This window comes from Anguilla anguilla, chromosome 13 (genome assembly GCF_013347855.1).
Source record: "Anguilla anguilla isolate fAngAng1 chromosome 13, fAngAng1.pri, whole genome shotgun sequence".
Taxonomy (NCBI): domain Eukaryota; kingdom Metazoa; phylum Chordata; class Actinopteri; order Anguilliformes; family Anguillidae; genus Anguilla; species Anguilla anguilla.
Genome location: NC_049213.1, coordinates 32,895,611 through 32,922,077, shown reverse-complemented (window position 1 = coordinate 32,922,077; position 26,467 = coordinate 32,895,611). Strand labels below are relative to the sequence as shown.

The following is a 26,467-nucleotide window of genomic DNA, read 5'->3' as shown; positions in this document are numbered from 1 at the left end:
TTGCAAAATGTGCACACTTACTGTGTGTTATTAATGCTCTGCTGCTGAGTGCTGCTGTTGTTTTTAAATATAACTCTGTGCTGCGTTGCCCAATGTTTTGTATGCATTTGTTTGTCTACCTATATCTCTGGGTTTCGACATTCATTTGTTGCCTAAACCTTGATCCTATATGTCTTCCTGGGGAAAAAATGGTTCAATATTCATTGGCCGGAACATTAGTTAATGAACAATAATTAGGTGCATTGGTTTTGGAATTGATGGAGACTTTTTACACTTATCTGAGGTAGTTTAGCTTCTACTGCTGTCTAAATGTTAGCAAGAACTAGTTAAATTAGGCTTCATTAAATTTCATGTGCATAAATTCATGGAAAACATCTTCTTTTATCATGGTCTGAATACCTGTTAAAAAATCTGGGTGAAATCATACTGTCCTTAAACTCATTTCCACTCAATAGCATATTTCATTTTTACAATGGTAATATAATGAATACTCCACCTGTTTAAAATAATAGTTTAACTACAATGTAGTGTCACTTTCTACTAGTATTAGGCAACAGTTTTGCCTAGGCCCTTGAGTTAAATACAGAAAGTTCAGGCGATATGCATGCTCTAACTGAATTTTGAAAAGGCCTTTCCTTATTAATGTAAAGTGGAGTAATGCATTGCTGGATATTTTGTATATTGATATTTTGTGTAGGAGTATATTACCTTCACATGTTACAAAAATGGAGGTTCACAAATTAAGTGCAAGGTTCACAAGTTCACAAAGTTACAGGACTGTGACCAAACAAAGTTTGTTGTTGCATGTTTCATCAAAAAATGCCATGGCTAATTTCACTTGCTAAGGCAGGCAAACTTCTTATGTAGCTGGACAGTTTGTGGGAAACACAAAGTGGCTGTTTTCATGTGGAAACGGTACTTCAGGTCATTGTTACATTGTTGTCAATAATTGTTTCCCCCCAAAAGGACATGTAGTCGCAGTAGGCGGTTTTTCTTTGTTTAATGTCTCCCCATCCGCTGATTAGTTAAGTTATTGTGTCATTTGGACAATATTTTGGTATTTTGTGGATGAATCGGGCAGTATGAAAACTGCACTTCCGCGGTTTAAAAAAAACACTTCTCACCAAGCCCATGGAAAGTCAATGGGTGACATCACAGTAACTTTGTCCGTGTTTTTTGCTTAAGCTCGAAGCATCTTCCTCTGACACGTCGCTCCTGATTAGCCAACTGTGACGGGAGGGGAGGAGGCGGCAGCCTTTCAGTGCTTCGGAGGAAAGCGCAAGCTTGTCTGCGCTCTCCCAAATTGACAGCGGAGTTTGCGAGGTGCTATGCAGTATGGGAATGATTCAGCATTAAACAAGCTGCGGAGAGAAAGGCGAAAAGCATTCAGAAAAATAAATTTAGACGTTTAATGAGACTTTTTAAGTAGAGAGTCATTTTCCAGAATGCATAGAGGTGAATGAAAGGGGGGGGGAAGGCCTTTTAAAGATTTTTGAAATGAAAGTAAAAATACCTTGTCATGCTATATGAGATTTAAAAAATACACTTTGTGAAAAATCCTTCTGGAAGTAGCTTAAATGCACACGAAAATCATGCAAAAAATGTTGTGCTTAGCTTCCAAAGGGCTTTACAAAACCTATAGGTGTATGTGATATCTGCTGTGGTATATTAGTGATAGCCACATTGGTGAGGCTATGCACCACACAGTATATTTACCGGGTCTTAAAGTGACAGTTCACGCAAAAATGAAATTAAGGTATGTATCCACTTGGCCAGTGGTGACAAATTTTCTAGATTTGATGAGTTTGATGAGTTTTTTTAGATGCAGTTCACCTTCATACATCGGACCTCTATAGACCAGCGATGGTGATTTTCAGTTATTTCACAGATGGAGTGATCGCATAGCGTGCTTGATTCCAAATGGAATCCTAGCATTGGGAAGAATCTATTTTTAGAACACATTTTGGCCAGGCGGCACCTCCTCTTGTATAGAAAATGCATGCACACATAACGCATATCAGTAGTAATAAATAAATCATAATAAAGTCTTAATGCCTACCCTGTTGTGTCAATATGCACTGTCAGTGTGAGATACAAAGAATTTTATTGTCAACTCACGAATGTTGCGCACCCACAAAACTAATATACAACAACTTGAATCTGAATATTCAATTCTGATTGGCTGGGTATCTCATAACAAACATGCTGTGAGGCCACTTTGACTTAACAAAATTTAATTTTAATATTGGGTAATCCGGTTGAGGTAGCAGAAAGACGTGTTCATTGCTATTGCCATTAAGTGATGCTGGATATTGGTAGGGACAGTCAATTGCAATTATAAATAAAACCTGCTAGAGAGAGGTGGTATCAGTCCCACTTTTATAGTGTAATGTCTTGTGGCTGTTACTATGACCTGGATATTTATGTGACCCAGAAAAGTGTAAGCAGCTTTTCAGGAGGTCAAACATGCATGCTGTTTTCTAGAACTGGGAGATTGTGTTTCATCTTGGCTGGATGTGTGGTCCCTGTTGTAGTACTGAAGTTGCTCCTAAGTGCACTTACATTTCAATCTGGTATCTATAATTGCACCTGACTGCATTGAAATCTAACGCTGCATCACTGATCTTAATTCAGTATGACAGATGGGGGTTATGACTTGCATTGGCGAGATGGTCTGCCTGAGATTCAGTCACATATTTAAAAAATATTAATAAAGTAGTTCAGTTGCTGTAGCAACAGTTCATAAGCCATAACCTTGCAGCCAAGACTAGCGAGGGAGCGATTTGAGGAGATGGGGTGGGGGGTGGAGAACAAGAAAGAGAAAGAAAGCTCAGACTGCCCTCTGTTCTTTGTCTCTGTTATTCTGTTATATAACAGCCTGCACTGTGACTCAGCAGTGGAGAGGATTATGACCACTTCCTGTTATTAACTTGAGATGAATCAAAACTACTGTTGTCAGGACCAGAACACAGATGGACCTTAAGATACACATGATCAGACTAATTCTCTATAGCATGTCAGTGAAATGCAGGTCATGTTACAAATAGGCCAGCGCTCAAAGGACGGGTATCGGTAAAAAAAAAAAAAAAATCTCAAGGGGTCCAAAAGTCCTACACCTTATTGCAGAAGAAAACTGATTAGGCTGCCCTCTCCTTGTCAGCTATAGATGGTGAAATTATGCAAGAGGTCAGAACTGTTAATGTCGTGAAGGTTTATCATTTACCAAACCAATTTTCAGAAGCAACAATTTTTGCAGTAATGGTCTCTGTTACAGACACACCTTTACGCTATGGAGGATAATATACTCCTATAAGAATTTCTATGTGATTATAAGTATTGTATTGGTATACAATATTTGTATACACAAGTATTGGTCCCATACACCTGTACAGCTGCAGTGTTTATCTAGGTTTTTATTGGCCTCTGTTTTGACTGAGTGGAGTGACGCGTTTTTTCCCTTTTGCACGTGGGTCAGTCGCTCTGCTCTCCCTCTCTCCCTCCCCAGGCCAGCTGAGCTGCATCGCCTTCCCCCGGCACGAGGAGGAGTTCCTGCAGGCCAGCGTGGGCAGCACCCCGTACATCCTGGTGCTGGGGCAGGACTGCGCCGCCCGCTACCAGCTGCTCAACTGCCTGCTGGCGGAGAGGCTGCTGCCCGTGTGCGAGGGCGGCGGGGGCTGCGGCCAGGGCGGCGGGTGCAAGCGGCGCAAGCTCTGCTTCACGCACGGGCGGCAGACCCGGCTCAGCCTGGCGCTGCCCGGCCAGTACGAGCTGGTGCACCAGCTGGCGGCGCACTGCGGCCGCTGGGACACCGTGCCCAGGGAGGACCTGGAGATCCACGAGGACTGCCAGGACCCCGCCCACCGCCTGGCCGAGCTGGAGGTCACGCTGCATCACCCCCTGCTGCAGGTGCGTGGCCCGGGCGCCGGCCGATCGCTGAATTTCGGGCGATAAGCGGGCGATTGCTGTCCGAGACGCAAGGTGCGAGGGGGAGGTTTTTGGTGCGAGGGGGAGGTTTTTGGTGCGAGGGGGAGGTTTTTGGTGCGAGGGGGAGGTTTTTGGTGCGAGGGGGAGGTTTTTGGCGCGAACCGGAGCAGATGCTGTTTCGTGACGGTTGCGTGGAGTAAGCGCTGAACTCGGCAGTTGCTTATTGTTGCTAGACAGGTTTTCAGAACGATAAGGGAAAGTGAAATTTGTTCAGATGCAGGCTTTAACTTCAGACTTTTAAATTTCATGAATTTCATGTCTTATTTCTTTTATTTAAAAAAAAAAAAAAAAAGTCGTTTTAAACGTGCGTTTGTGTGCGGGCCATTCAAAAAGTAGTGTGCTTTTCACAGAATTTCACAGATAGCGCGTGTTTGTGCACGGTGCGCGCTGCAGTGGTACTTCCACGCGCTGCTAGCAGTGACACTGTGCTAGAACTGAGTCACAGGGCCCTGCAGGTACATGTCGAAAACTGGGCGGGAGCACCTTTCCTCCGGCCCTCTGTGACTGCGGAAGGCAAGTCACAGCAAGGGCGGGACGTCAGAACTGGCTTTTAATTTATTCTGCTGCCCGTGAAAGTGGTTCAGCAGGTGAGACACTGCTGTGGGTTAGACGGACTGGGCCACAGTAAAGAACAAGGTGAAGAAAAAAGTTCCAGAATGGAAGGGACTTAATTTTTTTTTTACCGTGTGGTCAGTTTTGTAGAGCTAAAACATAGGGCCATCCTCTTGCTTCACATATGTTTAAGGCCAGCATCAGCCAAAAATAAATGTGTTGCGTTTTTGTATTTTTGTCAGTTTGTCCATGACATAACATCACTAGACACAATTTCAAGGAACGATATAATTTCACAAAGTAACTTTGTGAGAGCATGTTTGTGAGTGCAGATCAGGGGGTAGATGCTATAATGCATGGAGGCGTTTGTGCTCTATTTTAAGGATTTGTATTTAAATATTTGCAATGTGAGGTGTTGGATCACTCAATGGCTGTGCACTGTGTCAACAACATGTAATTACATTTCACAAACGTTGTTTCTTCGTGCCAGCAAAGAGATGGAGATCGATTATTTCCTTTTCCCACTGCCTCATTATTCTCCCAGACTGCAGTGTGTGGTATTTACACTGTTGTGGGCACAAGAGAAAGCACTTTGGGCTATTGTAGTTTCCTGGGTAACAGGGAGTTGTGGAGGAAATAGATTTTTGTTTACTTTAGCTTGAATAATTCTTAGACTCTGTCTGCAGAAATATGTAGCGTACACACCATCGCATTTGTACTACAGAAAAGACAAAGGACAACATATGGGGGTAACTCTTATGACGTGATAAGAGTTTATTGTGCAGAATATTGGGCCAAAGGCTAATTTAGGTTATATTATATTAATTTATTTATTTGATGGGGACAATGCACATTATTGAACATTTCAGGTTCCATGTGCCGGAGTTGGCTAATGAGCTAACTGTCATCCGTAGTCCCTGGACAAATGAATGCCCTGATGAGCCAATGGCTTCAGGGAAAGCAGCTGTTACTGGTTATTAATTGAATTCATGTCATTTTTTTTTTTGCAATGAATGAAAAAATAAGTCGCTGTTTTTTTGCTCTGTGGGACATGTTACTATGAACCTGTCTAAAATGAAGTACATAAAATGTGATTATAATTCTGGGTAACTGCTATTATTACTACTTATAATGTAGAACTAAGGATCTTCTGAACAATCTGTCCCAGTTGTTTGTAGAGAACATTCCCACATGGACTATTGGAAAAGTGACAGTTAAGTGACTCTGAAACTAATGGCAAACTAGTATATCAGGTTCCCTTCACAGTTTTGACATCAGTTAATATTACCTTTACATATGAAATGATTAATAGTTGTGAAGAATTTGAAATGTCACAAATTGTGCTGAAAATGGCAACGGCTTTCTTTTGGTCGTGTGTGTGCTTGTTCTCTCTGAGCATCACACATTTGATGTACATATATGACTATGACTACATGCAACAGTGAATGGGAGAAAAAGATTTCGGTCTATAGAACTGTGCAGAAAACATTTAGGGAACTGATGCGCTCCTGTTTTTCTGCTCTGTGGATTCTTTGAGAAATATCCCATATAAGGGCCCCCCATCCGTAGTACCTGAGACCCTGGTACTCTTCCTGGCTGCCATGCATGCCCCTCGTATGACAGCAGAACTGTGGAATTCATCGTACCCGTGCGAGAGCTGAAACTTCCTCATTTCAGTTTCTGTAGATTTGTGTGTGGAATAGCGGGGATGGCGGGAAGGTCTGACTCAAAGCGCAGGCAGAGCTGCGCAAACAATCTGCAGTGAAAACCCGACCCCTCCTCCCTCCGTAATGCCCAAAACAGTGGCACAGCGCAGCCCAGCGGAGTGTGTCCCTAACAGCGCAGAACAGCACAGCCCAGCCCAGCAGAGTGTGTCCCTAACAGCACAGAACAGCACAGCCCAGCGGAGTGTGTCCCTAACAGCGCAGAACAGCACAGCGGCGTGTGTAATAAACAGCACAGCACAGCACAGCCCAGCGGAGTGTGTCCCTAACAGCACAGAACAGCACAGCCCAGCGGAGTGTGTAATAAACAGCACAGCACAGCACAGCCCTCCGGAGTGTGTTCCACACAGCACAGCACAGCCCAGCGGAGTGTGTACCACACAGCACAGCACAGCCCAGCGGAGTGTGTACCACACAGCACAGCCCAGCGGTGTGTCCCGCACAGCACAGAACAGCACAGCCCAGCGGCGTATGTACCGCAGAGCTCAGCACAGCCCAGCGGTGTGTGTCCCACACAGCACAGCCCCCCCGGAGTGTGTACCGCACAGCACAGCCCCACGCTGCTTTACAGGCCCCTCTGCCTCTTGCGTAACGCGACCTGGTCTGGTGCGTTTCACATGACCGCGGTTCAGATGGGTGGAAAAATGAATTGCTGTGATCCGGTTGCTATGGTTACATCAAAATCCTGATCCGAGGGTACTGGTAACAAAATCTGTTGCTCGTTGTTTTCAGCTCTACAGTCTATCAGCTGCTCTGCTCTGCTGAATACCCTTAGGGTGGCTGGAACAGAACAGAACAGAATGGAATAGATAATTGACCCTTAACCCTTTGAAGAGTAGGTTTGTTGGAATGTTTTCTCAATTTTAAGTCAGTGTTCCAGAACTCAAATGCTTTCAGTTACCAGTAGTGATTGTTGCATCAGCATAAGAGATTTCTCTCAGAAGTTCAGAATATTTTACTTGTATATTTGTGATCTCACACTGAAAAGGGGTTAAATGTGCTTCACTGATCTACCGCATCCCAGTAAGCCTATGAAAGTGGTTTGTGTGCCATCACTGTCTATTGCATTCTTACAGCCGGTAATGCTCACATTCGACTCCAGCTCAGAATTACTTTGAACGAGTAAGAGTCCTGACAGGGATGCATCAGTGCTGTTTCAATCCTACCCAATGTTTCCTTCTGAAGAATTAGTCCGGTGACATTGGGCATCATGCATTGCTTTGCTTTTTATTCATAAAAATATGCTGCACAACATAGTACAATAGGTTCCAGTGACATTTATGTTGTGGGAATTATTGTGCCACCGCCATATTGAAAGACGGATGCAATCTAATTGAATTTACAATTTACAATTGAGATTGGCCCACAGCCTGCAGGTTAATACACAGAAAATCTGCATGTTGTTAAACTGAAGTTTTCCACTTTTAAAAACTGAGCGGTGGCAAATTTGATGAGCAACACTTGTGCAGAGCCTGTAGAATCTGTACCTGGTGTGTTTGGGCCTGTAGGAGCTTAATAGGCATTTGCTGCCGGACTGGTTTGTGGATCATTCCGTTTCACTTGGTTTTTAGTGGGTGAAGGACAGATGTCTATTCTGTCCCAGTCAAAATGAAAAGTTTGTCACAAATCCTGTGTTGGGTTTGAAATGATAATTGCCACTCTATATTTAACAAAAAAAGGTCTTTAAATGTGCTGTAAGCTATATTATATATAACATAGCGAATACATTCTAAATTATTCATACTACATACAGCCCCCTGTTTAATACTACGTTTTGTGAAGATAGACCTGAACGAAATGTGTGACAGAATATATATGTATGTGTGTGCATGTTTGTAAAAAAACCTAATGCACGTTTGCACTGTAACTTCCAATAGCCTGGCCGTGTGCTTTTCTAACATAGGGTGCTCATCTAAGGGCTGTTTGGTGCCAAGGACACCCCCCCTCCCCCCCCCAAAAAAAGCAGTCCTGTAATGAGTTTGAAGTTGGGGTTTAAAAGTTTAAATGCGGCGAGTCGGATGCTGTCCTGTTTACCCGATGCTAAACGGCACTTCAGAGGCCCTGGCGGCTCTTCGCTAAATTCGCACCGCTCTGCCAGATCAACACCAGTCCTTTTTTTGGACACTGGGGGGGGGGGGGGGGGGGTGCAGAAACAGGAACTTGTTAATTACGTTTGTGCGTGAACGACACGGCCCTCGCCCATCTGCGTGTGCAGGGCCTGGAGGAGGGGAAAAATGCTTTCCCCGCACGGGACGGGCGCATCACCCCCCCCAGCACCGAAAATCAGCAAGCGCTCGCCCGCCGCTTGTCCGAAAGAAGATTCACACGGCAGACGGTCCGAGGATGTGAAACAGCCAGCAGATGAATATGAAGTTGTGTCTATACACAGTTGATAGAGGACATCTATGCACTGTAAATAGGGGTACATGGATGGATAAATTACAGAATTAATCGGTACACATGAAAGTATGTACAGTCATTTAAAAATGTAAATGCTAAGCATTTAGCATTTCTGTGTATTTTACAGACCCTTAAGTTTGTTCATTTCTGCATCAAAATAACGCAAAAAACATTTGGACTTGGGTGTCGTGACATTTATGCTACTCTGAAATATTATTTTGTTTTAAGATTGGAAGCAGTGGCCATACTTGTCCTAATGAAATGTCTCCACTATCCCACAGCTCTTGTTTCTTGGAGATGGCACTGTCTGTCTCCTTTGTGAGTTTGTGAGTCATGTCTCTCTCTCTCTCTCTGTCCCATCTCCTCCCTTGTTCCCTCCCTCCCACTCCTTCTTGTCCTCCCTTCCACTTTCTTTTTCTCTCTCCCTCTCTTTCAACAACTTCCCCTCCCTTATTTTTCACAACCTATTTGTCGCTGTCAGTTTCTCTATGTCCTTACTCTTTCAGTTTCTCTTCTGTTCGGAGTGGTCTGGTCACAAGTAAACAAGAAAGAAAGAAAGAGAATCTGGTATTCTTATTTACTCTCATCTGATGGGTCCTACCTCTGATTATTTAGACAGTGGGGTGTTTTTTTCTGGCAAGGACAGCCTCTCTCTGCATTGGCTGTTTACCCTGTTTGTGCAGTAGTGACCGTTGTCTCATTCCACCCCCTTGGCATTCGATGTGTGCTGTAGACAAACGGCTAAATGCTAACATGCTAAGTGGAGCAGCGCTTGGTGGCTTGCAGTTGGTAGCGCTGTGTGGAGCTATCGAGAGCCAAAACACACAAGCGGCAGCCGTGCAGAAAATATGATACGACTGCAATTTTGCCACTCCCCTGAAGTGATGCGTACAATCTATTGTGTTGAGGTCAGGCCCTGTGGCAACCGAAACTCATGCAGGAAGTTTTCTGGCACAAACCCCCATCCCCTCCCCCCTTCCCCCTTCCCCCTTCCCCCTACCCCTTCCCCCTACACACACAGCTTGCACGCAACAGCACAAATCACTCAAGAGACAGGATATGGATCTGAGTGTCATCAAGCTGGCACACTACACAGTGTCCCGACAGCCGAGGCAGAATTTCGTCATTGTTGTTTTTTTAAAAATCGCACGTTGGTGTATTTGGCCGTGTTTTTGCATCATGATCACAACGCTGAGGTCAAGGGAGATGGTGATCTCTTGCTCTTGACGACAATTGTGTGGCGCTTTTTGGTTTTATGTGTTTGTGGTGTTTCTTGTCTGTCTGAATTGATTCCTGCACACTTCTGAATTGCACCAGTGCATTGATACCCTTACTTGTATGGTTGCCAGGGTCAGTTGCTTTATATAGACCTATTCCACCAGAGTGGATCAGAGGGTGTCACTGTTGACAAAAAAATATAATGCGCAAACTGCATTTAAAAAAAACTGTGAGCTTTCTTTCTAGTGCTTTTCAATGAAATTGGCCCAGCAATTTGGCTGCTAATGTTATATGAACATCTCCCTTCATTGGTGTCTTGCAGTTTAGTTTTTTCATTTCATGTTTGGGCGATTGTGCAAGCCAAAGAACAGACCGATGGCTCAACATTTGTTCTGCTAAAATTTGTTGAGTAAAAATGCAGGATGAATTAATGAATTTAATCATTTAAAATTTTAACTTTTAAATTTTCTAGGGAGGCACGTTGCTTTCTTGGGCAGTGCTTGGGGGGACACTTTGTCCCCACACAGTTTATCTGTGGCAGCAGTTCAGTCGCCAGAAGCTATTGGGGATTGTGAATTTTGATGTGCACCAAGTGGAAAAAATAATTTCAGAGCACATCTACTAATTGGGATGCATTAGTGTGTTCCTAACTCTTTTAACTTAGGGGCCACATGTGCTCCTTGGGAAAAAAATGTGATCACAGAGGCCTGTGCTGGGTGTCCGGTACCCCAGTCATGTGCATCACTGCCCTTCCCCTGTCTGTCCCTGCCTAGGAGGCTAAGATCATGGTGGTGCCCTGCCCCAGCGTGCAGCCCATAGAGCAGGCCCTGGAGGACTGCCTTCGCAACGTGGTGCCCATCCTGCTCTACGCCGCCAACCAGGACCAGCTGACGCCCGCGCAGGTGTCCGAGCTCCAGAAGGTGCGGGAGGCCCTGCCCTTCCCCATCTGCTTCGTGCGGGTGCCCAGCGAGCCGGGCCCCGAGGGCGGGCGGGGCACGGAGCGGGACCGGGGCGCCCTCCAGAAACAGCTCCTCACCCTGGGGTTCCTCAGCAGCCCGGCGGGGAACTGCGCCTGCGGAGCCCCCCCGCAGTCGCCCCACCCGGCCGCCAAGCCGCAGAGCGCCCTGGGGGACAGCCTGGAGCGGCTGCACCGGCTGCTGGTGCCCTTCGCCCGGCAGGTGCTGCACAACCAGCAGGTGGAGGCCGCCAACCTGCTCAACGGCCTGCACTGCCGCTGCCTGGACCTCTTCATCAACCAGGTACCCCGCCCTTCATACTGAGTTTCACCCAGTGGGGTTAGGTCTAAGCCCCAGTGGGTCATATGTGCATACGTATTGGGTCTAAGCCCACGTGTGTATAGGGTTCAGTTGGATCTTTTCACCCAGTAGGTCATATGTGCATACGTGTTGGGTCTAAGCCCACGTGTGTATAGGGTTTCAGTAGGACGTTTCACCCAGTAGGTCATATGTACATACGTATTGGGTCTAAGCCCATGTGTTTATGGGATTTCGGTAGGAAGTTTCCCCCTGGGGGTCATATGTACGTACATGTTGGGTCTAAGCCCACGTGTGTATAGGGTTTCAGTAGGAACTTTCACCCAGTAGGTCATATGTGGGTACGTGTTTGGTCTAAGCCCACGTGTGTATCGGGTTCAGTAGAAAGTTTCAAATATTTAAACCGTGTCGTCGATACGTAGCTGATGTCATACCCGGGTAGATTACATCACGGCGTGTGGGGGGCGGGGTTTCAGGCCTTCGACATGCAGCGGGACCTGCAGATCACGCCGCGGCGGCTGGAGTACACCCGCGAGAAGGAGGGCGAGCTCTTCTCCTCCCTCATGGCCATCGCCAACCGCAAGCAGGAGGAGATGAAGGAGATGATCGTGGAGACGCTGGGCAGCATGAAGGAGCAGCTCCTGGAGGATGCCGCCAACCTGGAGTTTACAGGTATCGGAAAGGCGAGGGGGCGCGGGGGGGAATACCAGCTGGCACTAAGGGTGCTGGAAAGGGGGGGGGTGATGGATATCAGCAGACAGCAAGGATGCTGGAAGGGGGGGGTGGGGTGGGGGGGTTTAATATCCAAATGTTTTTGGATATTATGTCTCCAATCCTGTGAACTCCATTTGCATAATTTCCTTCTGGGAGCAGACCCAGTGTAATTACCCCACGAGAGGGGACGGTAATTTCCAATTTATGCACTCAGTGACTTTGTTAGGAGTGCGATTGGCAAACTCGTGGCCAGATGAGCATGAGCTTGTTCACCCGGTCGCCATGGCAGCTTATCCTATTTACACTGGCTGTTGGAGCCGCTGCATAGTTGTGGAGCTGGAGGGGAGGGGAGGGGGGGGTGGGGTGAGAGAGTGCAGGTTCCTCCAGCGGTCCAGCGCAGAAACTGCACCTTGTGCGACCGCTGGGAAATGAAAGAGCCTCAACTGTCCATCATGCTTCACATTTGCTCTACATTTGTAGAGTAATATTTTGTCTCTCTCCTTCTCTCACTTTTCCATCCTTCCGCCCCTCATTCTCCCGCTCTTTCCGTCTCCGTCCGTCTCTCTCTAACGTCCCAATAAGATATTATCGTTACGCCCAACGGGGAGCCCGTGACCTCCAAGGACATCAAGTCGTGCATCCACCAGATCCAGGAGCTGATCGTGGTGCGGCTGAACCAGGCCGTGGCCAACAAGCTGATCAGCTCGGTGGACTACCTGCGCGAGAGCTTCGTGGGCACGCTGGAGCGCTGCCTGAGCAGCCTGGAGAAGTCCACCACGGACTCCTCCGTGCACAACGTCACCTCTAACCACCTGAAGCAGGTAGAGGGGAAAACGCATCGCCGTAGAGAGGGAACGATCTGCGTTTCGGCAGCTCGTAAGAATTACCGCATCGCGCTGAACGGTGTGTGTGGTAAAGCCTTCCGGGTGCCGAAGTTTCCTGTGGTTGTTCTGCATGGTGCATACCAGACTAGTCCTGTATCTTATTATATTATAGTTTAGGGTCTCTACACAGGCAAAGCTCAAAACATTTACCGAACGTGTTAGTATTAGGAAAACACGCCTTTTCGGATCATTACATGGCATTTTGATGTACAGTACACGGATGATGTTATTCAATAACAGTAATCTGTTAGTAAGGCACTATTCAATCCCTTTTGCAGTGTGTCCTTAGCTCTGACTGGTGAATTAGCCATTTGTTTTTGTGTGCTACGCTTTCTGTTTATCTGAATGATGGCCAAACTCATCTAAGCCAACATGATTGAGCCAAGGAAAAAAAAAACTGCTGCACTTTAAGTCCTGAAGTCAACTAAGTGCAAACTGCAAAGCTTGAGGATTGAACAGCTCTTTGCATGTCATATTTGGCGAATTTCCCAAATGACTTGCTGTGTTTCCGCTTCAGTTCCCTTTTCAGCGGTTCCCTCTGTCTCTCTCAGATTCTGAACGCTGCCTATCACGTCGAAGTTACATTCCATTCTGGATCCTCGGTTACGCGGGTAGTGTGGGAGCAGATCAAACAGGTGAGAACCTCGAGAGCTGAAGAGGCCTCTGCCTACATGTAATGTAAAAGTGCACGTGTCCGTTAGAACGCAGAGAACTACTGGAATTTTGGTAACCTACCGATGGGGGTGTGTCCTGCCACAGTGCTGGCCTTCAGTGTAGGGGTGTGCCCTGTGGTTTGGCAGCAGAGTCCCCCCCCCCCCCCTCCGGCTGGTGCCTGGTTGTGCTCTAGCGTCACTCAGGAAGGGGGCAGGTCAGTTAGCAAGGATTTTCCTCCTCATCCGGTTTAGCCAGAGAGCAGCTGCCCTGGTTGACGGGGTGGCAGTGGAACGCTAGCACAGGCTACACGGGCTCTGCAGCGCTGCAGCCAGGCCGCGCACCGACGCCGCTAGCGGAACTCGTTGCCATGGAAACACGCTTTGGCAACCCTCCCAAACTGACGGGGTGTTTGAGTGACAGGCCGGGCCCGCGTGTACAACTGGACTTTCCAAAATGAATGGGGGGGGGGGGGGGATTCAAGACCGAAAAACATCCTAAAAAAAAAAGAGGACGATTCCAAAACATTTAAGAACGAAGTAGTAATGCGTGAATGTAGATTATGTAGATGACTAATTCACTTGTTGGACTGGTGAATATTTGTAACATTTTATGAACACTTAGTGTGCTGGCTTTCATTTTTCTTGGGAGCCAGCCATGCATAGGTATCACACCCCTGTTGTGGTTGTAAGTGTCTGATCCATGTTATATGGAAAGAAATTAGAATTGTACAACAAATATTTAGCCTGGCAGTGTTAGCATAATGGTCAGAGTACTGGGCTCGTAACTCTTGAGGTTGTAGTTCTGATTAAACAAAATGGTGGGAAACTGTCCAGCGCAGTTTCTTCATGTAGCCTGCGCCATAATGAAACGCCACTGCTTTGACAAAACAAGCCGAGCTCAAAGAGTTAACGGGTGTGCCTCCCGGAATGAAGAATGAAGATATGCGACTTTAATAAGTGACACGTCACTGTAGTATTCGCGTGTACACAACACCTGTTTGTCAGCCATTAAACCTGTTGTCTATATTAAACATTATGCTGCTGAAGGATGCTCTAAAAGGACTCTTGTATTTTAAAATGGCTTCTTGGCCCCCGTGGCCTAAAAATCAGTTAAAGCAACCGTCCTGACTATAAATTTGTCTGCTGCTGTAATCACATAATGCAAGCATCCTTTGGTGTTGTCATTTCGTGAAGCAATTAGAGGGCTGTCACACGTTGCAACAGTGTGATTGATACAAGCTACATGTGCACTGCATGTGGTGGCTATTTTTACTTTAGGGTGAGGGTGTCAAAACAAATCTGTGTGTCTGTGTCTGTCCACACGTCTACTGGTAATTTCCTTATTTCCCTAATCCTTTACACTGCAGCTTTAAATTAAATTATTTGATATTACATTTGTGCCAATGTGGTCAAATATGTTTGCCAAAGTGTATTTTATCAGTGTAAATTAACTTGTGTAAATGTAATTTTGGAAAATGTACTGTAGGTGTTGTATTTTCAGTTTAGGGATGAGCATTTCAAAGGAATTTTTGTGCACTTTGAGCAAAGTTGTTGGGTCGGCGGTTTATGTGTCACGAAACTCCACATGTATTTGAATGGCATTTGTATCAGCATCTGTGATATAAAACGGGCTGACACCAGAGCTTGGTTCTGCTGGGGAAGGACGCAGAATGTGAATGCACTACAGTGCAGCCCCTCTCCTCATCCTGTCTCCCCTCTCTCTCCCGGTCCTGTCTCCCCTCTCTCTCCTCATCCTCTCTCCCCTCTCTCTCCCGGCCCTGTCTCCCCTCTCTCTCCCGGCCCTGTCTCCCCTCTCTCTCCCGGCCCTGTCTCCCCTCTCTCTCCTCATCCTGTCTCCCCTCTCTCTCCTCGCCCTGTCTCCCCTCTCTCTCCTCATCCTGTCTCCCCTCTCTCTCCCGGTCCTGTCTCCCCTCTCTCTCCTCATCCTGTCTCCCCTCTCTCTCCTCATCCTGTCTCCCCTCTCTCTCCTCATCCTGTCTCCCCTCTCTCTCCTCATCCTGTCTCCCCTCTCTCTCCTCATCCTGTCTCCCCTCTCTCTCCTCATCCTGTCTCCCCTCTCTCTCCTCACCCTGTCTCCCCTCTCTCTCCCGGCCCTGTCCTGCCCGGTTGGTGCCGTGTGCAGATCCTCCAGCGGCTGACGTGGGTGAACCCGCCGGCCATCACGGCCGAGTGGAAGAGGAAGGTGGCGCAGGACGCGATCGAGAGCCTCAGCGCCGCCAAACTGGCCAAGAGCATCTGCTCTCAGTTCCGCACGCGCCTCAACAGCTCCCACGATGCCTTCGCTGCTTCCCTGCGCCAGGTACCCTCACTATGCCAGTCACCAGCTCCATATGCCAGTCACTAGCTCCCCATGCTAGTCACTAGCTCCCCATGCCAGTCACCAGCTCCCTATGCCAGTCACCAGCTCCCTATGCCAGTCACTAGCTCCCTGTGCCAGTCACCAGCTCCCTATGCCAGTCACCAGATCCCTATGCCAGTCACTAGCTTGCTATGCCAGTCACTAAATCTCTGTGCCTGTCACTAGCTCCCTGTGCCAGTCACCAGCTCCCTATGCCAGTCACCAGATCCCTATGCCAGTCACTAGGTCCCTATGCCAGTCATCATCTCTCTATGCCAGCCACTAGCTCCCTATGCCAGTCACTAGCTCCCTATACCATTCACTAGCTCTCCATGCCAGTCACCGGCTCCCTATGCCAGTCACTAGCTTGCTATGCCAGTCACTAAATCTCTGTGCCTGTCACTATCTCCCTATGCCAGTCATTAGCTCCCTATGCCAGTCACTAGCTCCCTATGCCAGTCACCAGCTCCCTATGTCAGTCACTATCTCCCTGTGCCAGTCACTAGCTTCCTATGCCAGTCACTACCTCCCTATGCCAGTCACAAGCTCCCTATGACAGTCACTATCACCCAATGCCAGTCAATAACTCCCCTTGCCAGACTTAACCACATTGACCGGTCACTACTCCACTGGAGGTCACTTACGCGCGCACCATTCTTTACCCCACGACCCAAGCCACACTGCGGGTTACGCTTCAGTACTACAGACAGACAAAGGAAACTCTGGCTTAGTGCTGACATTTCAGCCCAGTGCAGTTCATGTGAAAGTGCAAAGCAAGCACAGCCAAGCGCACCACCGAAACCACACCTCACGGGTGTTCACCCGTGAGCAGTGGAGGGGGGGGAAAAACAGGAATATTTTCTTTCTTGAAAAACAGAATTCTGTAATGGAATTACTGAAACCCTTTGGAAAATAAGTGTCAACATCTTAAAAGGAAGGCGATGTGAGGTGCTGGTGTTATTTTCTGCACAGAAGTGCTCGATGTCGGTCGCTGTTGCATGTCCTGGATTTTTTTGATCTGGTTATGAGGTGCGTTTTCTATGTCGGCTGTAAATGTTAGACTCCATTCACCTGAGCAAAACCAGTTTTAACCTAATGTTGTGAACCATTGCAAATGCCCAAAAAAATGACATTTTACTCAAGACAGACGGAAGTCATTTGACCAGTGGCCAAGTCTTAAGAAGTAAAAAAAAAAAAAAAAAATTCTTAATCCCTTTCTTGTAAAAAGAAAAAAACATACTGGTTGTTTATAGTGCAGAGGGTACACCTTTTTTTGACTTCATAAAGGCATTGATGTGAGAAAACAACATTGTAATAATAGTAATAATAAACACTAACAAAACAATTTTGTGATTATTACACCTTGTCTGTATTCCAATTCAGTAGTTGTCCCCGTATCTCCACTCATTTCTCCGCTATATGTGCAACTCGGCATTTGCCAGACACTGATGACATCGTTGAGAAGCACAGGTTTGAGAAGCCTGCTGGTGAAAGCTGTGCGGTCGGTCTCTTAGCATTGGCCTGTGGCGTAACTGGGCGTGTCTCTGTGCCCAGCTGGTTCTGTGCTGTGGTTGGCTGTCGGTCTCTAAGCGTTCGCCTGTGGTGTAACCGGGCGTGTCTCTGTGCCCAGCTGGTTCTGTGCTGTGGTTGGCTGTCGGTCTCTAAGCGTTCGCCTGTGGCGTAACCGGGCGTGTCTCTGTGCCCAGCTGGTTCTGTGCTGTGGTTGGCTGTCGGTCTCTAAGCGTTCGCCTGTGGCGTAACCGGGCGTGTCTCTGTGCCCAGCTGGTTCTGTGCTGTGGTTGGCTGTCGGTCTCTAAGCGTTCGCCTGTGGCGTAACCGGGCGTGTCTCTGTGCCCAGCTGGTTCTGTGCTGTGGTTGGCTGTCGGTCTCTAAGCGTTCGCCTGTGGCGTAACCGGGCGTGTCTCTGTGCCCAGCTGGTTCTGTGCTGTGGTTGGCTGTCGGTCTCTAAGCGTTCGCCTGTGGCGTAACCGGGCGTGTCTCTGTGCCCAGCTGGAGGAGGGTCACACGGGCCGGCTGGAGCGGACGGAGGACCTCTGGTTACGCGTGCGAAAGGACCACGCCCCTCGACTGGCACGCCTCTCTTTGGAAAGCCGATCGCTCAGAGACGTTCTGTTGAACGGTAAGGGCAGCACCTTCTTTCTAAGACTTCCCCTGTCTTGGCAGGGCTCTATGCTAACCTTTTTCCCCCCAAAAAGTTTAAGTTTAAATATTCAGGAGTGCACTAATGCATCCCAGTTAGTAGATGTACTCAATTACTAAATAATTTTTCCAGTTAACACATGTAGATTTTCAGGAGCAAATACTCATAAAATGGGAGACCTGCCTAGCAAACTAAATAAGTGAATGAACAAACAAGTGAATGAATGAATCCAATGAAGGCTGCATGTCATGGAATAAAAACTTGCTCAGGTTTGTGGTATGTATGGAAACCCCAGTCAGCAGCGTTTGGTTCCGCGTTTTTGCTTCCCGCAGGAAAGCCTAAACTGGGCCGGGAGCTCGGGCGGGGCCAGTACGGGGTGGTGTACCTGTGTGACAGCTGGGGAGGCCACTTCCCCTGCGCTCTCAAATCCGTCGTACCCCCCGACGACAAGCACTGGAACGACCTGGCGCTGGAGTTCCACTACACCAGGTGAGTCTGTCTGTCCAGTGGAGAGGGAGGAGCAACTGTGGGAATGAGAAAATGTCACCTGTGACACAGGTGTAACCTCACATAGTCCTAATAAAAGTCATACGTTGAGGGGTTCACCAATTATCACTGGTGAATCATAAGATGAAAAATGATTATAATGAGTATAGAGGAATAGGGTAATCCGTAATTGGGCAATATCATTATTCTTATTATGCTTGGCAAACTGGGTGACGTCTTCCAGTGACCTGCATGGCTAAAATTTTTCATCAAACATCAACAGCTGTAAAATGAATTGATGAAAGTCATTCAAGTAAAGGTCCAACATGTTCTGGGTTAGAAGGACAGTCCACCTGGGAATCAAACTTAAAATCTTTTCTTTACAAGCAGCATTGGAGCCCTTTTAAAAACAACAAATCACTAAGGTGTGACACGCATAAAGGCCATATGGCCATATAAAGGGAATTATTGATTTTGTGCTAAATAATACACAGCACAATATTTCTTTAGTGTAAATGATCTGCAAACATCTTCAGCTCGTTGCTTTAAGGAGCACATCTTGTATTAGCAACCTTTTGCATGACATCAGAACCTTATGATCGCCAGTGCATAGCGTTCAGTAGTCAAACACAGGGGGCTTTGTTCAGCTGTATTACACCGTGTGAACCACCTTGTGTGCTTCGATTTAAATAAGTTTTGACATCTCTAAAAATGAGAGAAGCTTAAACGGAAGGCATGCATATGTATCTGCATGCAGCTCTTGGATGGGGTTCCTTAAAGCCAGCGTTTACACTGGAGACCAGATCCAGGGGGGAAAGACTTTGCATCAATGTGAGCCTCTCTCTCTCTCCCTCTCTCTCTCTCTGTCCCTCCCTCTCCCTCTCTCTCTGTCCCTCCCTCCCTCTCTCGCTCTCTCTCTCTCTCTCTGTCCCTCCCTCTCCCTCTCTCTCTGTCCCTCCCTCCCTCTCCCTCTCTCTCTCCTCTTTCTCTCTCTCTCCCCCCCACCCTCCCCAGATCCCTGCCGAAGCACGAGCGGCTGGTGGACCTGCACGGCTCTGTCATCGACCACACGTACGGCGGCGGCTCCAGCATCGCCGTGCTGCTCATCATGGAGAGGCTGCACCGCGACCTCTACACTGGACTCAAGGTAGAGCGCGCGGCTTTACCGCCGCGGGGCAAGGAGGGGAGACCGTCACGCCGACCGCGCACATCCGCATCTCAACTTCGGAACCTCTAGGTTCAGTGCCTAGTACCTCCGTTTCCGTGGAGCTCGTCCCACTGATTAACACAACTGTGATTTGTTATTCTGCTTATGGAGAGACAATCTACGGCCTAGAACCCTACCCCGCTGTCTTATGACCCCGCCCCACTGTCTTGTGACCCTGCCTCGCTGTCTTATGACCCCGCCTCACTGTCTTATGATCCCGCCCTGCTCTGATGACCCCACCCCCTCTCTCCCAGGCGGGGCTGTCCTTGAAAGAGCGGCTGCAGGTGGCCCTGGACGTGGTGGAAGGGATCCGGTTCCTGCACGGCCAGGGGCTCCTACACAGAGACATCAAACTGAAGAATGTTCTAGTAAGCACCACCCAGCCAAACCCATTTCCCTTCCTCCCACCATTCCGATCCCACTGATCTTAAACCCTGTTAGAAGGGGGGGGTGGTCTTTGGGCAAGTCCCTCTGGAAGAATTTTTTTTTAAATAACAGTTGTGAAAGCATTTATGGTGTGTTTTGAGGGGAAAGTGTCAGGTCTTGGAAATGTGCCTTTGTGGACATTTAGTGACATTTTATTAGTTTAATTTTTGTGTCTGAGTGTTATTGCCAATAGGTGGCCGACCCACAATACCTGCTAGTCTCCATTTCTCTGGCTTCTGGTGTAAATAGTATGTGGCTGAATGACCTCCTCTTTGGTGGCTCTTAGTGATGTTGCTGACAGGTCTGTTATTCCGTATTCAGGCACATATCAGCCCGAGTGGCCTGCCTGTTAAAATGAGCACTCAGACTTTCTGTCGTCAGCTCATTGCTAGCGAGGGATCTGTTCACAGTGTGCCACTGATTTAAATGCCCCTCTTCTGAGGTGAATCGAATCAGTCTAAATATGAGAAGGGACGTCTGCAGTTAGTCCTGCAAGCCCCACCGGATTCCTCTCGTGTGTCTGGAGGCTTTAGACATGTGATGCAAACGCCGGGACCCTTTGTGATGTCACGCTCTGACTAAATTACTTTTCGCCTCAAATTCAAGTGCACAGTACATTTTGTGGACAGCGGTATATATAGAGCATGGAGAAATATACCCTGTGTAAGTCACTCTGGGTGAGTGTCTGCTGCATAGTGAAATGAAAGGAAGCACAATGTGCTGTACATAACTGTGATTTCCCTTAAGAAAAAATGCTATTTTAAATGCTGAATTTTGTATCCAGTGTGTGCAGATCAGTTCAGAATCTCCTGAAATGTGCTCCATAGCACCTGAGAATTTAAGTTTAAGAGTAGAAAAAAAAAATATGGGGAACACGATGATTCTTTAAGAGCGATTAATATGCCCATATGCAGTTCAGTGTTTTGAGGCCTTTTTTTTCTCCTTCCCACAGAATTCCCTTTTGTCCACATGATCCTTTTTATTTCCTCACATGGCTCTTTGATTCCGTTTCATGCACATAATTAGCATTTCCACAAAAATGCAATGCTGTCGTCAAGACTGTGTACTCATACATACAGTTTGCCTTTTTATTTTTTACCGTGAAAGGATTGGGGGAAATTAGTCTCGTTATTTGGCCGAAATCCATTTCTGGCCTATCTGTATCTGTGCTTTGAATTTCCCAGAAATTGAGAGACACATTTTGTCCTTTGGTACAGCCATCATAGTTGGCTATTTATATATGGGAGGGTATCACGAGCTGCGCATAAACGGGCATCTAAATAAATACATTTTTTTTAGAAATGGCACAGCTTCTTGCTCCTACACTAACTCTCTCTCCCCCCTCCCCCCTCCCTCCCCCGACTTCTGTTCCACAGCTGGACAAACAGAACCGTGCGAAGATCACGGATTTGGGGTTCTGCAAGCCGGAGGCCATGATGTCGGGCAGCATTGTGGGAACGCCCATCCACATGGCGCCGGAGCTGTTCACAGGTCAGAACCGCCCTGCTGGAGAGACCCGACACCGGGCCGTGGAACATGGAGGGCGTTTCTGTTTGGATCGCGACAATCCGTTTAAAATCAGGGGAGGGGCACAGGATGAGCTCTGTCTGGGGAGAAATGCTCACGTGGAGTAGTTCACCAGGAACCATTTTGGAAGCCGAGTTCCTTGGGGGGTGCCCCAAGTCCAGGGTTGACAGTGCTAGAAAACGTGTATGAGCAAACCGATGAACAAACGATTGACCAAACGGCCTGGTCTCATCATCTAACACTAGGGGCTAACTGCCAAGTACTAACTGCGAACAGTCAGACACAAACGGCTTCTTACGGTGGTAACTGGGGAGCAGAGTTACAGGTTAGATATTAGGGCTATAACTTGTCTTATGCCTTATACATTGCTTACTTTAAGGGGGGAAAAAAAGTTAAATACCTGTTTTGTTGCATATATTGTGGTAGTAATATATTCCAAACATAGCTCGGATCATTATAAGATTAAAAAAAGAATTTTCTCACAGCCGTTTGAGGCTTGTCAGAACCAATATTCCGATTTCACACCGTGATACAATTTCCATGAAGTGCTTCACCAACTCACCATCTGTTAAACATCACAGACGAAGGCTCTGCAATTAACTACGGGAGCTTAAAGGGAAACATTTTCATTTCTTTCATTTCTTTCAGTATTGTTAACATATCTTATGAAAATACCAAAAAACCGAAAATGTTTCTGTCCAACCCCCAGTACCGGTTGGCATTTTACAACCCCATCTAGCGTACAACCAGGAAAGCCATTAATTTCAGTTGTGCAGTGAAGTCATTAAATGCAGTACTAAATCATTAAATATAGCTTACCAGCGTTGTCGTTTAAAGCAAAGCAAACTTGGCTGCATTCACTATCTTTCGTAAAAAATTAGAACAAGAGGAAACATTGTATTGACACACTGACTCGCTCGATTTACTGACGCTTATTAATATGGAAATTGGAAATGTAACGAAGTGTCAACAGCATGAATGCAGTTCTGCATATAAATTTCGTATTACAGGCGTGGAGTTCTACCCAACTATGTAATTGGGAGTCATCTGTCATTAGGAGTCATTTTCATGGACACTATTGATGCAGAGGCATTCCTTGTGCCATGTTCAGGCTGTTTGCATCATCTTCTGCAGATTGCAAAAACTAAATTACTTAGTTTTTCCATTTATCCTTCAGATACTTTTCTGTCAGTTGTATCATCTTTTTGCTCTATATTACTGGCATGGCAAAACTTATATGATATACAATCTTTCAGCATCAGGCTTTCTACCAGTTGCAGTAATGTTTGTAACAATAGATGATTGTATAATCCAGAGGGTGGATCCAGTGATGTCATCACCACACACCCTTCTCCCACTGCATGTTTGTGGGAAACGAGGTGAGCTGGCAACTGGCCTAACGTCCATCTGTTTTTTTCCAGGGAAGTATGACAACTCTGTGGACGTGTACGCCTTCGGAATCCTCTTCTGGTACTTGTGCACGGGCTCCGTCAAGCTCCCAGAAGCCTTTGAGAAATGCGCCAGCAAGGATCAGCTGTGGACCAACGTGAAGAAAGGTAATCCAAAATCCTCTTATTGGAAGGAGGGGGATTCTGCCTTGATGTTTCAGGACAATCTATGTGACTCTGTCATTATCACAATAGGACCCAAGTCCAGCTGTAGCCATTTGATGTAAATCCTGTTTCTTGTTTATTTCTTGCAATTCACCACACTTTTCCCTCTCAATTTATAATGTCCAGTGTTATATAGGCTACTATGAACCCATTTGTGCAAGGTCTTCCATACACACGGGAACTGCAATAATAACTCGGCCTAATCATTGTTGAACTTTTTTAAAAATATGAGACTAACTAGGTCAACGGCGTGTAGCGTTCCGGCAATCTCGCTGTATATATTAATGTAGGTCTTATGCGACGACTAGCGCGTAAACTCATGAGAGAGGATCCATTGTTAACATTGGGGACCAAAATTTGTGAGTACGATACTTATGAACAACTGTATAGTCGGTAAACGCTGTACATTTTCGATAGCGTCGAAGTATTTCTGTTATTGAAGGAGTACGGGAGAAATACTCATTTTAAAGTCGTAAAAATAGTTCGTATATCATATTAAAACACGACTTAAGGACAGTGTTTGTCCACAGTACGTTTATTGTAGGTTAACCTAATATTTATGCTATACTGAATTTCGGAATAAAATAGAAAGTTAATGATAGCAACACGAGCAATTGAATAAACCAAGACTGACTGGATTAGCAATGTTATGGGTTTCCACTGTAGCGCGTTAGCTGGTTTGGCTAACTTAAAATAATTTAGCTTACCTCTCAGAATGCGTGTAGACCCAGACACCTTTGATGTCGTTCCACGTTTCTCCTTGACGCTTGGAGGTGGAACATTGTTCCGACGTTTTGTGTCTTGGACTGTAAGTATAATTTGCAAACGGAAATTGTATTACCTTTGGTACAGACATTTCGTATTGACCAAAATGAATTCCAGACAAACAATTTAGTGTTATCGATCAAACGTACTACGTCACTGACGCGGCTGCGTAGTAAAAGGTTGATAGTGGAAAATGCCATTGAAAATGATCTATTGAGAGGTCCGTTTCTTTTTCTTAAATAACATAAATTTATATAATTAGATACTTTAACTATCAACAAAGGGTAATTGTGTCTTATAGTGCAAGTCTAAGTCGCTTAACATCAAGTTAAAACTATAACGCTGGCATATATAAGACTAGCACACATGACTAAGTTGGTGTATCAGAGGCTGGGAAATATGTCCGCTGAAACGTCCATGCCTGGGTGATAGTATGAAGGGTCATTATGTGTCACTGAAGGGCAGCTAACACAGTCAGGATTTCCTTTCTGGCTGAGGCATGTCACTGAACTCAGAATAAGTGTTTTATCTGGGGGGAAAACACACAACTAAACAGCCCTGAACCCCCTGACCCCCTCCCCCCCTTTTTTTTTAATTTTTTTTTTAAAATTATTTTATTTTATTTTGGGAAGGCTGTGTAGTTGTGTGAGTCCCCCTCACCCCTTCCTTCCTGCTGATTTCTTGTGTATTCGGATCTCACTGACTCAAATTTTTCCCGTGTCACTCTTCCACGGCAGGTGCCAGGCCGGAGCGTTTGCCCAGTTTCGACGAGGAGTGCTGGCAGCTGATGGAAGCCTGCTGGAACGGAGACCCATCCCAGAGGCCTCTGCTGGGCATCGTGGAACCCAGCTTGCAAAGCATCATGGTCCGTTTGTGCACTACAGGGTCTGACCGGAAGAGCGCCAGTTTGGAGGACTCTACGTGAATGGAGGGAGGGAGGGAGGGAGGGAGGGAAGACGACTGCGCGTGTGGCAGATAAATGTGGATTTATGTCTGAATTTGAAAACCCGGGCGAGCTTGAGTTCTGTTGGTCAAGGAAGCACCATGAATTAAACGCCAAGTCAGATATTTCTTCCATCGCAAGTAAGTTAATGTAAACGTGGTTTGAGACAGACCGGAACAAAATGCAACACTTATGCAAGTACTTGTGTATATATGTTTTTGTGTCTTGTATTTATATATAAATTCAGGCATACACTATGCTTCTTTCATAGCATGCATGCTAATGCCTGCTTCTCATTAGATTATTAGCTACTAGGGATAAAACATTGTTTTAAAAATAGTAAGATTCCCAGTATTATGAAAAAAGACATTAATTTTAGTCTGTATTTAAAATTGATATTGGAGTATTACATGCATTATAAAATGACTTTTTTAATAAAATGACTTTGACAAATGACTTGAATATGTTTTGATTGTTATATTCTAGTCTGTTCTTAACACTCAACTCACATGTTCACATGCAAGTTCTCTTTAAAGTAACAAACAACGTTTGTGCTTGGGAGCACTTCTTAGGTTGAGGATGAGCATGAAAGCGGTTTTGGCACAGGCCTAGTTTTGTTAAAGGAATGAATGATTTTGAAACTGAGGCAATTTCCTTTTTATTGAGATGGCCATTTTGAAAGCGTTGTTTCTGTTTTGTTCCACAACAGATGTTTTTGCATCCAACTGTGGTAAACTTATAACAGGATCAAGCTGGCCCTATGTAAATACAAATACAAAACTAGTCAACAGTTTATGTTGGCCTGAAATTGGACTCTTCAAATAGTCCAGCAGTTAGTCACATTTAGCAGAGGAAAAGGCTACATTAAGGATGAAGTTGGATCACTTTTGTTTCCCATTCCATTGGTGGCCTGTGTGGGACCGTTATAGTTGTGCTGATGGCTTGGCTTTTCAAACCATTGGATGGGTCACAGAGCAACATGCCATAAGGCCAATATTTGACCAGTGGAGTCTTGTTTACTGGGTATCTACTAAATAAAGATTGCATATAGAAGAAAACACACACAAGCAGCAAGCCTCATACAGAGCTGTAGTGTAGTCACCAAGCCACTTTCAAACTGGCCTAAGATATATCAGATTAGCATGTTTGCGAGTATAATGTATTCTGTCCCAAAATGTCTGTTAAAAAGAAACCGGTCAACATTTATTCAGAACTGCTCCTGTCAGAAGCGATCCTCAATTTGTAGGACAGGCTGACACTTTGATGGGAGGCTGAAAGGGAGGTGTTGAACATGCATACTGACTATAATGGAATGTGACTGTTGAAGCCAGCCCAAATCACCCAGTGGTGTGGAAAGCATGTTAATCTGGCACCCAAAGGGGGGGGGGGGGGGACCAGTACCACCCTCAGAGATGGGAGAGGGGGACCAGTACCCCCTCTGAGATGGGAGGCTCCCAAGCCAAACTGATAAAAACGCACCTGTTCCCGCCACTCAACAGGAATACTCCTTCCCACAGAACACTGTCATGGAAGACAGCATAGTGTTCAAAGCGAGGACGTTTTGTGTAAATTTAGTT

General features: G+C 46.3%; 1 protein-coding gene across 2 annotated transcripts in view; it reads left to right on the top strand.

Moving 5' to 3' along the window:
• The window catches only part of dstyk (dual serine/threonine and tyrosine protein kinase), a 28,724-nt gene extending 3,378 nt beyond the window's left edge, over window positions 1-25,346 (top strand). Inside the window, exons 3-15 of one of the 2 annotated variants that reach the window (XM_035388447.1) lie at window positions 3,476-3,906; window positions 10,652-11,137; window positions 11,629-11,824; window positions 12,449-12,687; window positions 13,302-13,385; window positions 15,547-15,723; window positions 17,773-17,902; window positions 18,256-18,412; window positions 19,424-19,556; window positions 19,871-19,984; window positions 21,419-21,533; window positions 22,991-23,125; window positions 24,685-25,346. In XM_035388447.1, coding sequence (XP_035244338.1) covers window positions 3,476-3,906; window positions 10,652-11,137; window positions 11,629-11,824; window positions 12,449-12,687; window positions 13,302-13,385; window positions 15,547-15,723; window positions 17,773-17,902; window positions 18,256-18,412; window positions 19,424-19,556; window positions 19,871-19,984; window positions 21,419-21,533; window positions 22,991-23,125; window positions 24,685-24,872 — 2,585 coding nt within the window. In that variant the 3' untranslated portion in view covers window positions 24,873-25,346. The remainder of the gene's footprint in view (window positions 1-3,475; window positions 3,907-10,651; window positions 11,138-11,628; window positions 11,825-12,448; window positions 12,688-13,301; window positions 13,386-15,546; window positions 15,724-17,772; window positions 17,903-18,255; window positions 18,413-19,423; window positions 19,557-19,870; window positions 19,985-21,418; window positions 21,534-22,990; window positions 23,126-24,684) is intronic. The other variant, XM_035388448.1, reaches the window with a different exon arrangement.
• Window positions 25,347-26,467: the final 1,121 nt, after the last annotated feature.